This window comes from Manihot esculenta, chromosome 13, assembly GCF_001659605.2.
Source record: "Manihot esculenta cultivar AM560-2 chromosome 13, M.esculenta_v8, whole genome shotgun sequence".
NCBI lineage: Eukaryota > Viridiplantae > Streptophyta > Magnoliopsida > Malpighiales > Euphorbiaceae > Manihot > Manihot esculenta.
The window spans coordinates 4,358,798-4,372,432 of record NC_035173.2 but is presented as its reverse complement, the minus strand read 5'-3'; the positions used below and the strand labels follow the sequence as shown (position 1 = coordinate 4,372,432).

Genomic DNA, 13,635 nt, shown 5'->3' with positions numbered 1-13,635 from the left:
AAATTAATATAATAATAAATAATAAATTTTTATTTTTTAAAAAATTAATTAATAATTTTTTAAATTAAAAAAAATAAATAATATAAATAATTTAAAGTTGGTTAATGATTTTTTAATAAAAAAATTAAAAATTTTATAAATTATAAAAATATTTTAATTTAATGATTTTAAAATAACAACAAACCTTTTAATGTCATAAAAGGTCCTGGACTTAGATATTAATTTAACCTCGGCCAGGCTGGGCTTAGAGCCTTTCACCCTATAAAAGGCAGTCATAAACCCTAACCCTTTCCAAAGCCATTATTTGCTGAGAGAGGTTTATCAGGTAAATCTCTCGTCTTAACTTTGATTGTTCCCCTGTATTCATCGTTGTTCTTTGTAGGTGGTGGTGATTGAACTGGATATTAGGGTTCTTACATCGTGGAAGCTGTCTTTTGCTTTAAGCAGGTGGTTTCAAAATGTATCTTCAGTTTTACATAAACGAGAATGGTGATAAGGTGTACACCACCAAGGTATGTTCCTTTCTAGATGCTGTCTTTTACTTGATCTGCAGTTCTAATTTGCATTCTTATGAGTCATTTGTGAGAGCTTTGTCATTTTCAAGCTGTTGTGGATTTATAAACGTTTGCTTAATTCATTATTTTAAAGGTACAAAGTTAAAATCTGGTAAGAGCACTTCAATTCTTGGCTGTACAGTACCTTTGTTGTTTTGCTGTCAATTTTATGATGTAAATGGCTTTAAAAGCAACAATGGAATACAGGCTGATTCATCTGTCATAGATATGCTCGAGGAATGGTACCAGGAAACTTTTAGAAAATTGCACCATTCTGTTCTGTTTCTTATTTCCTTAGGTTTAATCCGTCGACAGCATCACAAAAATAGATATGTCATCAATTAAAGATCATGCTGTTTTTGCTTTTCTGATGATCTTTTTTTTTCCCTTTTAATTGTGAGATTGGTAAGTGTTGCCTGTGATCATATGTTAGATGGTTTCCTGAAATTGGACAAATTTGGAGTGGCTTATGCAATTATTAATCTTAAATACATTTTGCTTTTGAGGCCCATGCTCAAATGTGTGTATTGTACAGGCTTTTCAGCTTGCAATATTTGCTCGTTTTATTTGTGTAGTTTTGCTTTATTCATGTAGAATTGCTCTTTTGCATGCAGAAGGAGTCACCACTGGGACTGGCTACTCAATCTGCTCATCCAGGTAATATTTCTTAATATGGAGTATGGTACTTTGATTTTTCAGTTCACAAGAGGTATGTTTAAAGGGCTGTGATGGTTGGCCCTTCAATGTTCACTGTTTTTGTTTTCCTATTTAAATGGGCTATAATCATATGATTATTCTTCTAAGAAAATCTTGTCAGCATTGCATTAACTGATGCAGATATATCCTTGACTTGAAATGTCACCAACTCAATTTGTGCCTTTTGCAAAATCAGTTTGCCAAATTTTATCTTGCTGCTTCTATTTTTTTGGCTACTTGAATCAGCTTTACTATATTAGAATTGGGATGATTTGTTGATGGATTACTAGCATTTGGTTGATTTTGTTGAGGCATTTGGTGAATTGTTTGTTGAAATTCTTCCTTGCCTGCAGCTTTGATATTTCACTGCCTGCTACCAGTGCCTATGATTTGCACCATATTGCTTGATTGAATTGTGTTGTTAACAAAGCCATACAAAGTTTACATACTGAGTTTCTAAGAAGGCTATAGTTTAAGGAGAAAAAAAAACAATTTAATTCTTTGTTGTCTCTCTATGTCGTCATCCTTCCATCATTTTATAAGCTTTTAAGAACATCGGGAAGTTTTTTTTCTATTGATTTATTTTTGTTTCCTTTCTCAATTGTAGCTCGCTTCTCTCCTGATGACAAATACTCAAGGCAAAGAGTTCTTCTAAAGAAGCGCTTTGGATTGTTGCCAACCCAGCAGCCACCTCAGAAGTACTGAGTCTATCGTCTGCTTTCTGCTGTATTTTAGTTGAACTGTCTAAATACGGAGCTTACCTTCTCAACTGCCAAAGACTGTTCCCATTTGTAACCTCTCTGGCTATAGAATGTAGTTAATTTCTGCCCCATAACCAAGGACAACTATTGTAGCCAGTATTTGTTATATGATTGAAATGCTCTGGCAAAATATATTACTAACTCATTCTGGAAACCTGAATCTTTGGGTTTTGCTTGCACAATTGGCTGACTGGTGGATTGAAAAATCATACCCTTTATTTGATAATGTTGGGACGAGTGATAGTAAGAGAATAGAAGGATGGCTCTAATTCCTTTTCACGTTGTCTGATTGGAAGTTAGGAACCCATCATGCGTTTACGGGCTTTTTGCAAAATTAGGGTCGGAGCTATTTTTATTTTCGGATTTGGGGTTGAGAAAATTTTATTTGCGATTTTGGGGTTTGACTGCCACGTGGCAGTCGAAAAGGACGCCTGGCGCCTCTTTAACAGGCGCCAGAGCCTGGCGCCACTTTAAGTGGCGCCAGACAATTGTTTTTTTTAAATTGTTTTTATTATTATTTTTAATTATTAATATATTATAATAAAATATTTATATTATATTATTTTCTTATTTATATTATATTTTTATAATAATAAATATTTTTATAATTTTAATATATTAATATTTAAAAAAATTTATTATTAATATTTAAATAAAAAATTACTAAAATTATATTTCAGAATTATAAAATTGATATTATATTGCGATTAGATGGATAAATTTTTTTATTATTTTAATATATTAATACAATAATTCTGTAATTAAATAGTATCAATATTTTTATATACGTTTAATATTATTTCATAATTTTATAAAATACTAAGACTAGTTATAAATAATTATTATATTTTATAAAAATATTTTCAATATGTAATAATATTATAAAAATATTTAGAATTATAACATTATAGTGCTATTAAATCTGTATAAAATAGCTTTATTGAATTAATTACTTAATTTAGTTATTTTTTATTTTTAATAAATTATAAACAATTCGTATAAAATATTTAAAATTATTATATTATTTTATTTAATAAATTATAAATAATCAAGTGATCGTATATAATATTTAATTATTATTTTTTATTAATTATTTAAATTACATTATTGTTTATAATTATAAAAATAAATAAATAAATATTAATATTTAAAATTATAAAAATTAAATTTACTTTTTATTAACTGCTATTTAGAATTATAAAATATTATTATAGGCCACTTAAATGTTGCATGCGATCACATGATTGTTTATAATTTATCAAATATAATAAATTTAATTAATTTATTTTGAATTAGATTAATTAATTATTTTTTTAATAAATTATAAATAACTCAATTCTCGTATAATATCTAATAGTAAGATAATATAATAATTATTTATAACTACAATAATTATTTATAACTACGCTTAGTATTTTGTAAAGTTATAAAATAACATTAACCGTGTACAAAATATTTGTACTATTTAATTACATAATTAATGTATTAATATATCGCAACATAATATCAATTTTATAATCCTGAAATATAATTCCAATAATTTTTTATTTAAATATTAATAATAAAATTTTTTAAATATTAATATATTAAAATTATAAAAAATATTTATTATTATAAAAATATAATATAAATAAAAAAAATTAATATAATATAAATATTTTATTATAATATATTAATAATTAAAAATAATAATAAAAATAATTTAATAAAAAACAATTGTCTGGCGCCACTTTAAGTGGCGCCAGACATTTAAAAAAATAAAAAAAGAGCCAGCCAGACTCTGACGCCTGTCAAAGAGGCGCCAGGCGTCCTTTTCGGCAACAAACTCCAAAATCACAAATAAAATTTTCTCAACCCCAAATCCGGAAATAAAAATAGCCCCGACCCTAATTTTGCAAAAAGCCCTGCGTTTACCTTTGTCAATTCACTTAGACACTGTCTTAGTTTGTGGCATTTCTTGTTTAAAATCCTGCGAGAAGACACTTGCCGCTAATGCATTGTAGCGTTCCTTCAGGACTGTTGAGAATGTTATAAGCTTCACAGCTTGATCTCCAGTCATTTAAATAAAATATTCCCATTCATAGAGACAAAAGCTTGCGACATTTACAACGCAAATATGAAATTTTTTTCTTTATCTGTTGTCTTGCTTTTAGCTCTCACTGTATTACCTTTAACTTGTTTGAGTGAAAAACCTGGTCCTGCTGTAGGGAAAGAGTCCTGTTGCTATTGACTATGAGGAGTTGGGCTGCCACTCTCTCTCTCTCTCTCTCTTCTCTTAAAAAAAGGCTTAATTTTTAATTACTAAAAGAAGTATTTAAGAAAATATTATAATATTGTTTTTTTAATATCATAGCAGCATATTTGAATGGTGTTTGTCAAGATAATGCCCGTTGATGATGGGTTTTTATGAAAAAAAGTAGGGAAAAAAAAATATTTGTGGGAACGACAAAGCAAAAAATATTTATGAAATAGGTGTTTGATTCAACACAAAGGTGACTTCCAAGCCATAATTAAAAAAAAAAAAAAATCATGCTCACAAGTGCGACAAGTTTGACGGTCAAACCTTTTCGTCTGCAGAGAATCTCTCAAATTTTTTCAAAGCTGTTGCTTCGTAAGCATTCTAATTATGAAAAACCTTCTAAAAACATTAATAATATATTTAAGAATAAATTATATTTTTATTTTTAAATTTTAATATAATTAATGAACTATTTTTTTATTTTTAAAATTAAATTTTTAAATTTCTAAAATTTAAATCTGTTTTGAAATTATTATCATTTTAGATTACAGCAATGGGTTTTGCAATAAAGGTGTTAATATTTTGTGTTAATAATTTGTATGGTCGAAGCTAAAGAGTTAATGATGTTTTTTGTGTTCACGTTGCTACGTGGGTTTATTTCTTTGTTGTTCTTATTGTGAGTTAGAAGACAAAGGAGTGCTCTTAGGCTATAAACACAAAATGAAAAAAAAAAGATGGTTGAGTATTTTTGTCATTTTATATTAAATTAATATAAAATTAATAGAATTATAGAGTAAAAGACTATAAATTTGATAAATTTAAAAATTAGAGAATTATTGATTAAAAAAACATTAGAGAATTAAATATTTAATTTTAAAGATAAAAAGATTGATTCGTTAATCATGTTTAAATTCAGAAATTAAAATATAATTTATTCTATATTTAAATATATTTTATAATATAAATAATAAAATATATTTTATTATAATAAAAATTATATATTTATAAAATTTTATTTATATTATATAAATAGTTATTAAAAAAATTAAAGGAATTTTTTATATTTTTAATTATTATAATTTTTTAATTATTGTCATTATTTTCAGTCCGATTATTAAATTGATCAGAGCAAAAAATTAAAAATTAAAAATTAAATGGAAATCGAAATATAACTTAATCGGTATATTATGAAATATATGTTATAATATTAATAATAATAATATTTTAACTATAATTATTATTTTATATATTTTATAAATAAATTTTAAATTTAAGAATTAAAATATTTTTTAAACAATAATTTAAAAAAATTAATAATAAATTAATAATATTCCATTTATATAATTGAAAATTACTTAAAGTTTTCTTTACTAATTAATATAAAATAAATATTATTATATGGAAATTATATAACAAAGATAAAAATAAAAATTATACGTTTTTTACTTTATAAAAAAACATATAATAATTTAATTGGATTAAAATAAAATAATTATTTTATTAATTTTATATATTTTTTTAAGAAATTTGCTTTTAATTAGTTATTACTTTCTCTTATATATATATATATATATATCTAAAATACTGCAAAACAAGTTATTATTAGTAATGTTGGCTTGGATGACAACAGTGTTGGAAATGGCATGAGAGGTACAATGTTGGATTCTTATTCCCAACAATTATATTTTTTTAAGTTAAAAGATGATCGACTTGATTTGGAAATTTTAATTTACTTTGTAAGCAAAAGTGCTTAATTGATTAACAAATGATTCAGATCGTTAATTTTAACTGATGTAATTCAGATGAGATCAAATTAACTTAATCATAATTTAATTTTTAATTAAATCGATTTGATTAATTGTTTTTATTTAATTTTGACAACTATAATTACTATAATTTTAAATATTTATATTACTTACTTTTTATAACTTTAAATAACATTCTATAATAATATTTAATTCTTTCAAAAAGAGATAATAGCAAATGAAACTTTTTTACCCAAATTTTTTTTCGCGCATCTTTGTAAATACCATTTGGACATTATTACAAAATCCATCTCTATCTCAATTTTTTTTTGTTTGAAATGGGGAGTGAGGGATTCGAACTTGAAATCTCTCAGATTTATTCGGATGCACTTATCACGAGAATATGTCTGTGAGTGCTCTCTATCTCAATTTTATCTTTATACTTTTCATAAAATTCAAATTTCAACATATAAATTGCCAATTTATTATGCAGTTTTTTTGGTCATCGACTTTTGAATGCTTCTCGGAATGACAATGACCTAATATAAAAAAATTATTTATAATATAATTTTTTATAATAAATAATATTTTATTATTATTATTTCTATATTAATTTTATATTATTAAAATTAAATAATACTAATAACATATTTATTGATAAACATTCATATTTTTTACAGTATTTCATATTTTTTATAATAGAACATTAAATATATTTAATGAAATTCTAATATATTGAGTTTATATTATATATATAATAAAAATATGTTTATTGTATATATTATAAAATATATTTAATTATATTATTAATATCTAAAAAAGATTTTTTTTTATTAATTAAAAAGCCTGCAGCGCCGGAGGATTTATAAAAAAAAAAAAATCTGCCAGACGAGAAGCGACGGTCACAATTTTTTGAGAGAATTATTACTAAGTTCCTATATTTTTAATGAATCTATTAATTATTTTTTATAATTTTTAAGTCCACTTATGTTCTCTAATATTTATAAAGTACATTTAATCTTTCTGCTACTTTTTATATTAGTCAAAAGAATTTATTACCAGTCATCTCCTTTATGTCGCTCGCTTACGCTGCTGCGAAGGTTTTTGGCTTTGTTAAGCTGTCGTGTTCTTACTGTGTCAGTGGGTTAATAAGGCTTTGACTGATTTTTCAAGGAGAGACTTCTCCTACTCCGACGCAGGCAGCGATTTTGGGCGCATTGTTATCTGGTTTGATAAACCGGTCTTGTTCGAGTAAAGTGTTTTTATTTGAGGCTTAGAGTTTGGTTGTTTATCTGAGTCGGGCCTTAGTGACCTAGTTTTTATGTTTTGCTCTTGTAGGTCTTTGGGCCTTCTCTTGAAAGTTTGGGCCAATTATGGACTCTCCAAGTTGAAATTATCTTTTAGAAAAAAAAAAAATTAAGGACCCAAATTCCATATTTGGATAACATTGGAATTTGCTTGCATCTTTACAGTATTCTCCCAACCCTCCCAAAAAAAATACAAAAGAAATATATATAAACAAACTGACCGATTGATTTCATTGCATTAGGGAATTAAGGTGTTTCATCCAACTAGGAAGTTCATATGAAACCAAAACCGGCCAGAGCCAGATTACTTTCTTATGAGAGATTTCTAACAAAGGCCAACAAGCATGCCCTCACATTATATAAGAAAGGGTAACCAAAAGATCAAAGTCAAAGGACCAACGGTTAATAAGAACAGTATTTTGTTCCACAGCAGCAGAATGCACACTATGCAGCTGCACAGAACATGTTACATGTCAATTTGACACACTCCACATCACCCGACCAGAATGAATATGCAAAATAAATTCAATTTTCCATTATATGTAGAAATATGACAAACAATCAAAGTTCATGTAGGAAGACAAAAGCATTCCATGTATCCCATTAAACATTATTTTCCACACATGAACCTATTTGGGTTTGCTTTCTTTCATTTTGTCAATTCTATTTATATCGTTTCATTATCAAAACAGAGGTTTCGGTTTCATACTCATTAAACATCCCATAAAACTAGAAAGCCGCCCATCCTGATGCACTTGTCTTTGTTGAACCAGATGTTGCTGAAGGAAGATTCCTCTGCAATCAAAAACAGCAGATGAGCTAGAACACAAAATGGATCCACGAAAGAAAGCCTCTAAATAAAGACTTGCCAAACATATTTAGTTATAGTAGGGGCAAGCCTGGATAAATCATATTATCCAAAGTGCATGAATCCAGAGCCTCAAAAAGGAAAGAAAAGACAGCAACACAACACCATAGCAAATTGATATGCTTCCATAACTTACTAAAAGGACCAGTATCCAAGAAAGGATATGATTACAAGATACGGTTACCCACCACTTCAATAGCATATCTCATTGTCATTGCTCGAATGGAAGACAGAGCAAGTGATCAACTAAAGGCAGACATAAGGAATGCAACAAATAAAAGATAAAAAAAAAGTAGAAGGATGCATGGCATTTAAAAAACCTTTAAAAATTGAGGCTTCTGCTCTCATGCACTTTGGATGGAGGAAAACATAAGCTGCTAGAAAGAAGGAGGCTTACCTCAAGTGGAGAAAGATCTGATAAAGGATCTGTAGAACGTTTTATATTTTCTTTAGGTGCTTTGATACCCACACCATTATTAGCAGCAGTCATTCGTGCAGCAGCTGGATCATTTGGAGGAGGTGGGAGGGGAGACCTAATTTTTCCTGCCCCATTTGGTGGCGGAGCGAGACCTAAAGGTTTAGGCTTTCCATTTCCAGAATGAGCCCCAGATAGTCCTGCAGCTGAAAGCATTCCAGTTCCAGTAGATGGTTTATGTTTCACATTTATCCGAATGGTTTCACCTTCCTACATTTATCCAATATTTCAAGATATTGACGTTAATTTCAGCCAAAATTAGATTAATTAGAACTCTGAACCCATTAGGTTCATCCAAAATTAGAACTTTAAATCAACATAAATCAGCAAGAAAACGTTGCAGGGCATCAATTAAAACCAAATAAACCGCAAAAATAATGAAAATTCCAACAAGAACGGTGAAATCAAAAGTTTCTAATAAAGATGAGTTATTGATCAATGCAAAAATGTCAGGAATACAGAATTCCCGACTACCTACCTGATCAAGCTATGCACATCATCAACCAGCTATTCCAATTTACAAGTATTGTTCTCCTCAGATGACACTAAATCTCAAAAAAGAAAAACGAAGAGAAATTATACCTTCAGTCTGTGATTTACAGCGGGATGTATATCTATGTGAGTATCGCTCTCGCTTGTCTCCCCAGTCTCCTTCTCGTGCTCTCTTCTCACATACTTGTCATGATCCGATAACGCCACATTGAAATCAAATGCCTCATTTCTCTCTGCAAACCCTAGCCCGATAAATGCATGCTTCCCTCTTCCGTCCTCAATCTTAAGCACGAAATACCGAGAAGAGTCTAGCACCGTCTCTACCGAGGCCTCGCGCTGACCCGGATGCACGAAACATGCTGCGAACAGCTCACCAGAGTTGGGATCCTCCAACCGGATCTCGCATCGGTCCTTGCACGACACGACCCGAAGCCTACCGGACCAGATCTTATCGGACTGTAACCACTCCCCGCATTTGTAGCCGCCGGAGGTAGAGCGTGGAGGAATTTTGTAGACAGAAACCTCCCGTACGACAAGGAGAGTGTGCTCCATGGATTCCTCGTCCTCCTCATATGACATCGTTTTGGAGCCTTTTTTCGGAGGACGGTGAGGGAAATGTGGAGAGATCTTGGGCTTGGATTTGTAAGTGGATAATTCTTCCGAGATTTGAGAAGTGCAGGGATTACATCAGAAGAAATATATATTTCAGATTTGCAGAGACGTGGCCTCGAAGGGTGATCAGTGATTGATTGGTCAGCTGCAACCAGAGGGGGAGGAAGTGGAAGTGAGAGCGAGCGAGAGCGAGAGAGAGAGAGAGAATTTTTTGCTTAATTACCAATTTGCCCTGTATCTCCTTAACGCGTTCTTCATCCTCCAATGGCCCAATGCATTTTTTTTCGCTGGGCTGGGCTGGGCTGGGTAAGCTTTTCGCCCTATAAAAGGGAAAGTCATAAACCCTAACCCCTTCCAAAGCGATCGTCTGTCCTTGCAGTGAGAGGTATATCAGGTATGGCTCTAGTCTTGAACTTGAATATTTCTCCTATATGTATTCTTTTTCTTTGGTAGGTGATGGTGATTGAACTGGATATTGGGGTTCTAACATCGCGGATGCTGATTTTTGTTTTAAGCAGGTGGTTTCAAAATGTATCTTCAGTTTTACATAAACGAGAATGGTGATAAGGTTTACACCACCAAGGTATGTTCCTTTCTAGATGTTGTCTTTGTTATTTTCAAGCTGTTGTGGGTTCATAAATACTTTCTTAATTCATCCTTCTAAGGATGGAAAGTTGAAATCTTGAAATAGTACTCAAATATTTGGCTGATTATATGCTCCAGAGTGATGGAGCCTTTCTTGCTCTGCTGTCAATTTTATGACGTAAATGGCTCCAAGTAACAAGGGTATTGCTGGCTGATTTATCTATCATTGATTTGCTTGAGGAATGGTACAAGGAAGCTTTTAGAAAATGCACCATTTAGTTCTGTCTCTTTTTCTGTTGGTTTAATCCGGCGACAGCATCTCAAAAATGAATATCTTATCGAATTGAAGAAGATGCTTTTTTTTTTTGTTTTGGTTTTCTCATGAGCTTTTTTTTTATTACCTTTATATTCATTCCATTCTTTTTAATTTTAAGATTGGTAAGTGTTGCTGCGTAGTCATATGGAGATGGTTTCTGAAATTGAACAAATTTGGAGTGCTGAACAATAATTAATCTGAAATATATTTAATCTGAAATATATTTGCTTTGCTTTCAGGCAAATGCTCAAATGTGTTTTGTACAGGCTTGTAATTTTGCACTATTATTTTTTTCTTTTTAATTTTGCTTTATTCACGTTGAATTGCTCTTTTTGCATGCAGAAGGAGTCACCACTGGGGCTGGCTACTCAATCTGCTCATCCAGGTAATATGTTACTTTGATTTTTGAATCTGCCTGACGAAAGCTTACAGGGCTGTGCTGGTTGGCCTGTCAATCTTCTTTTTTTTTTTCCCTATTTGAATGGGCTATGATCACATTCACATTTTTCTAAGAAAACCTTGGCATCTTTTGTGTAACTAATTTATGATCCGCATTTACTTTCTATTATTTTATGAACTTTCTAGATTAACATACTGGCTTGTTTTGTTCTTTATGCTGTCTTCAATAAAGGATGAAAATGTTATACTGCTGGAATTTAATTTGGTAGGAGCATTGCATTAAATAATACAGATATGTTCCTGACTGAAATGTCACCGGCTCAATTTGTGCTGGGAAATCAGTTTCTCAAACTGGAGCTTGCTTTCATCTATTTTACTAGTCGATTCAGTTTGAAAATGTTGGAGTACCCGACTTTTTGGTGGATTAGTAGCAGATTGTTGGCTTTGTTGAAAATGCTAAATGATTTGGAGAGGCATTTGGTGGACTTAACTATTGAAATTCTTCCTTGCTTGAAACTTTCATCTTTTATGGCCTGCTACTAATGCCTATGGATGGAATTTTTTGGTTAACGAAGCCATCAGATGGGTTACTTACTGAGTTTCAATGAAGCCTATAGTTCAAAGATAGAGAAAAAAAAACACAATCTAAGTCTTTGTTGTCTCTTTATCACTCCATCCTTCCTTCTCGTTTTTTATGCTTTAAGAACACAGGGAAGTTTGTTTTTCGTTGATGTATTTTGGTTTCCCTTGATTGTAGCTCGCTTCTCTCCTGATGACAAATTCTCAAGGCAAAGAGTTCTTCTAAAGAAACGCTTTGGATTGTTGCCAACCCAGCAGCCGCCTCAGAAGTACTGAATCTATCGTCTGCTTTCTGCTGTATTTTGGTTGAACTATCTAAATACGGAGCTTTGCTTCTCAACTGCCAAAGATTGTTCTTGTTATTAATCTTTCTGGCTATAGAATGTAGTTAATTTGCCCCATAATGTAGCCAGTATTGTTATTGTGGTTAATGTGCTCTGGCCAAATACATTCTGAAAAGCTGAATATTTGGTTTTTGATTGCACGGTTGACTGAGTGGCAGATTGAAAATCATATCCTTTCCCTATTTTTGAAATTAAGAATTTTATAAGAATTTAATTTAATTATTTATTTTTATTAAATGAAAAAAATTAATTTTTTTGAATTTAAATAAAATTTCATTTAAAAAATTGAAATTATATATGATTTTAGAAGGAATTATTTCAAATGGAAGGTTGATGTACCATGTCTGCATTAATTATGCGTCATTAAGTTGATGCGTGCATTTGTGTTTACTCGAAATTGTCTCTTATAAGAGGGATATAGGAAATTACATAAAAAAATTATTGGCTGTTCTGTAATTTTCACTTTGGAGTTGGAGATTTAATTTGTTATAAAATCATACCTCAGGATTTTTACCAAATGCACATTCATACGAAAATCACTTAAAAATAATTAACTAGTACCGTCCGGTTTTTTTAGAAATTTTTTTATTAAAATTTCAACTGAATTAAAATAATTAAATTTTTTTAAATTAAAATAAATTAAATTGAAAAAAAAATAAAATCAAAATTTTAAATGTATTTAATTTTATCAATTATTTTAATTTAAATTAAATAATACTCGCCTTCGTTTATTTATTTAGATGACGGAAAGCTGGTTTTGATGAAATGTTGGATGCTTGAACATTTTAATTGAATGGCATGCTCAGGTAATGAAAAGTTGAAATGTGGGCTTAGAACATCTTCAAAGTTACGCTAAATTTTAGCGTTGAAGGCCAAAAATTCAGCGAATTATGCTGTAATATCACAATATGATGTGATACTATAACAGCCCTATTTATTATTATTTTTTTGTTAATGTATAATATAGTTTAAAATTTTATAATTTTTTTTATAAAAATTCTTTTTTATTATTTAAATATTTAAAATTTTTATTTTTTTACTATTGCAATATATTATATTTTTAATTTATTTTATATTTTTATAATTATAAAAATTTAATTAAAATTAATATATTCTTAATTATAAATAGTATTTATAATAAATTAATTTATTTATAATATATTATGTAAAATAAATAGAGTGGCGCATATACTATAATTGAATATATATTAATTGAAAATATAATTAATAACACACTAAATATTTAATATTCTAATAGTGGAATTGGAATTCAGTAATACCATTAAGATATTTTCATACGATGGTGATGGTTGTTGGTATTGAGGTTTTTTTTTATATTTAAATTTTTTTTGGTGAAATGTATTTTTATAATTAATGATTACATATATTCGACTTGTATTTTTTATTGATAATTTAATATGTAGGAGTTTATTTGATTAAAAAAAAATATAGGAATTTATTTTATTTTTAATTTATTTATTAATGTATGTTTATAATTAATATATTTTTATATATTTTATATTTTTTATTGATAATTTAATATGTATGAATTTTTTTTATTTTTAATTTATTAATTAATGTTTAATTAATTTATATTTATAATTAATGTTTAATTAACTTATTTTTATAATTAATATTTAATTATTATATTTTTATAATTAAT

General features: G+C 28.9%; 3 protein-coding genes across 4 annotated transcripts; 2 read left to right on the top strand and 1 right to left on the bottom strand.

Annotated features, from left to right (window-relative positions):
• Window positions 1–206: 206 nt before the first annotated feature.
• Window positions 207–2,193, top strand: LOC110629571 (H/ACA ribonucleoprotein complex subunit 3-like protein). Its single transcript, XM_021776598.2, has 4 exons — window positions 207–325; window positions 448–512; window positions 1,169–1,211; window positions 1,858–2,193. The coding sequence occupies exons 2-4, from the start codon at window positions 459–461 to the stop codon at window positions 1,953–1,955; spliced, it is 195 nt and encodes a 64-aa protein (XP_021632290.1). The 5' UTR covers window positions 207–325; window positions 448–458; the 3' UTR covers window positions 1,956–2,193.
• A 5,622-nt stretch (window positions 2,194–7,815) lies between these two features.
• On the bottom strand, window positions 7,816–9,964 carry LOC110630383 (uncharacterized protein At1g03900). Its single transcript, XM_021777859.2, has 3 exons — window positions 9,228–9,964; window positions 8,568–8,855; window positions 7,816–8,097 (listed from the first exon to the last, which is right to left on the bottom strand). Exons 1-3 carry the CDS (start codon window positions 9,714–9,716, stop codon window positions 8,032–8,034), a joined length of 843 nt encoding a protein of 280 aa, XP_021633551.1. The 5' UTR covers window positions 9,717–9,964; the 3' UTR covers window positions 7,816–8,031.
• Window positions 9,965–10,034: 70 nt separating this feature from the next.
• LOC122721470 (H/ACA ribonucleoprotein complex subunit 3-like protein) lies at window positions 10,035–12,112 on the top strand. Of its 2 annotated transcripts, none has more exons than XM_043949301.1 (4): window positions 10,035–10,143; window positions 10,268–10,332; window positions 10,993–11,035; window positions 11,807–12,112. In XM_043949301.1, the coding sequence occupies exons 2-4, from the start codon at window positions 10,279–10,281 to the stop codon at window positions 11,902–11,904; spliced, it is 195 nt and encodes a 64-aa protein (XP_043805236.1). In that variant the 5' UTR covers window positions 10,035–10,143; window positions 10,268–10,278; the 3' UTR covers window positions 11,905–12,112. The 2 variants fall into 2 exon arrangements, with proteins under 2 accessions (XP_043805236.1, XP_043805237.1); XM_043949302.1 differs by having other exon boundaries at window positions 10,097–10,143; window positions 10,265–10,332.
• The last annotated feature ends 1,523 nt before the right edge of the window (window positions 12,113–13,635 follow it).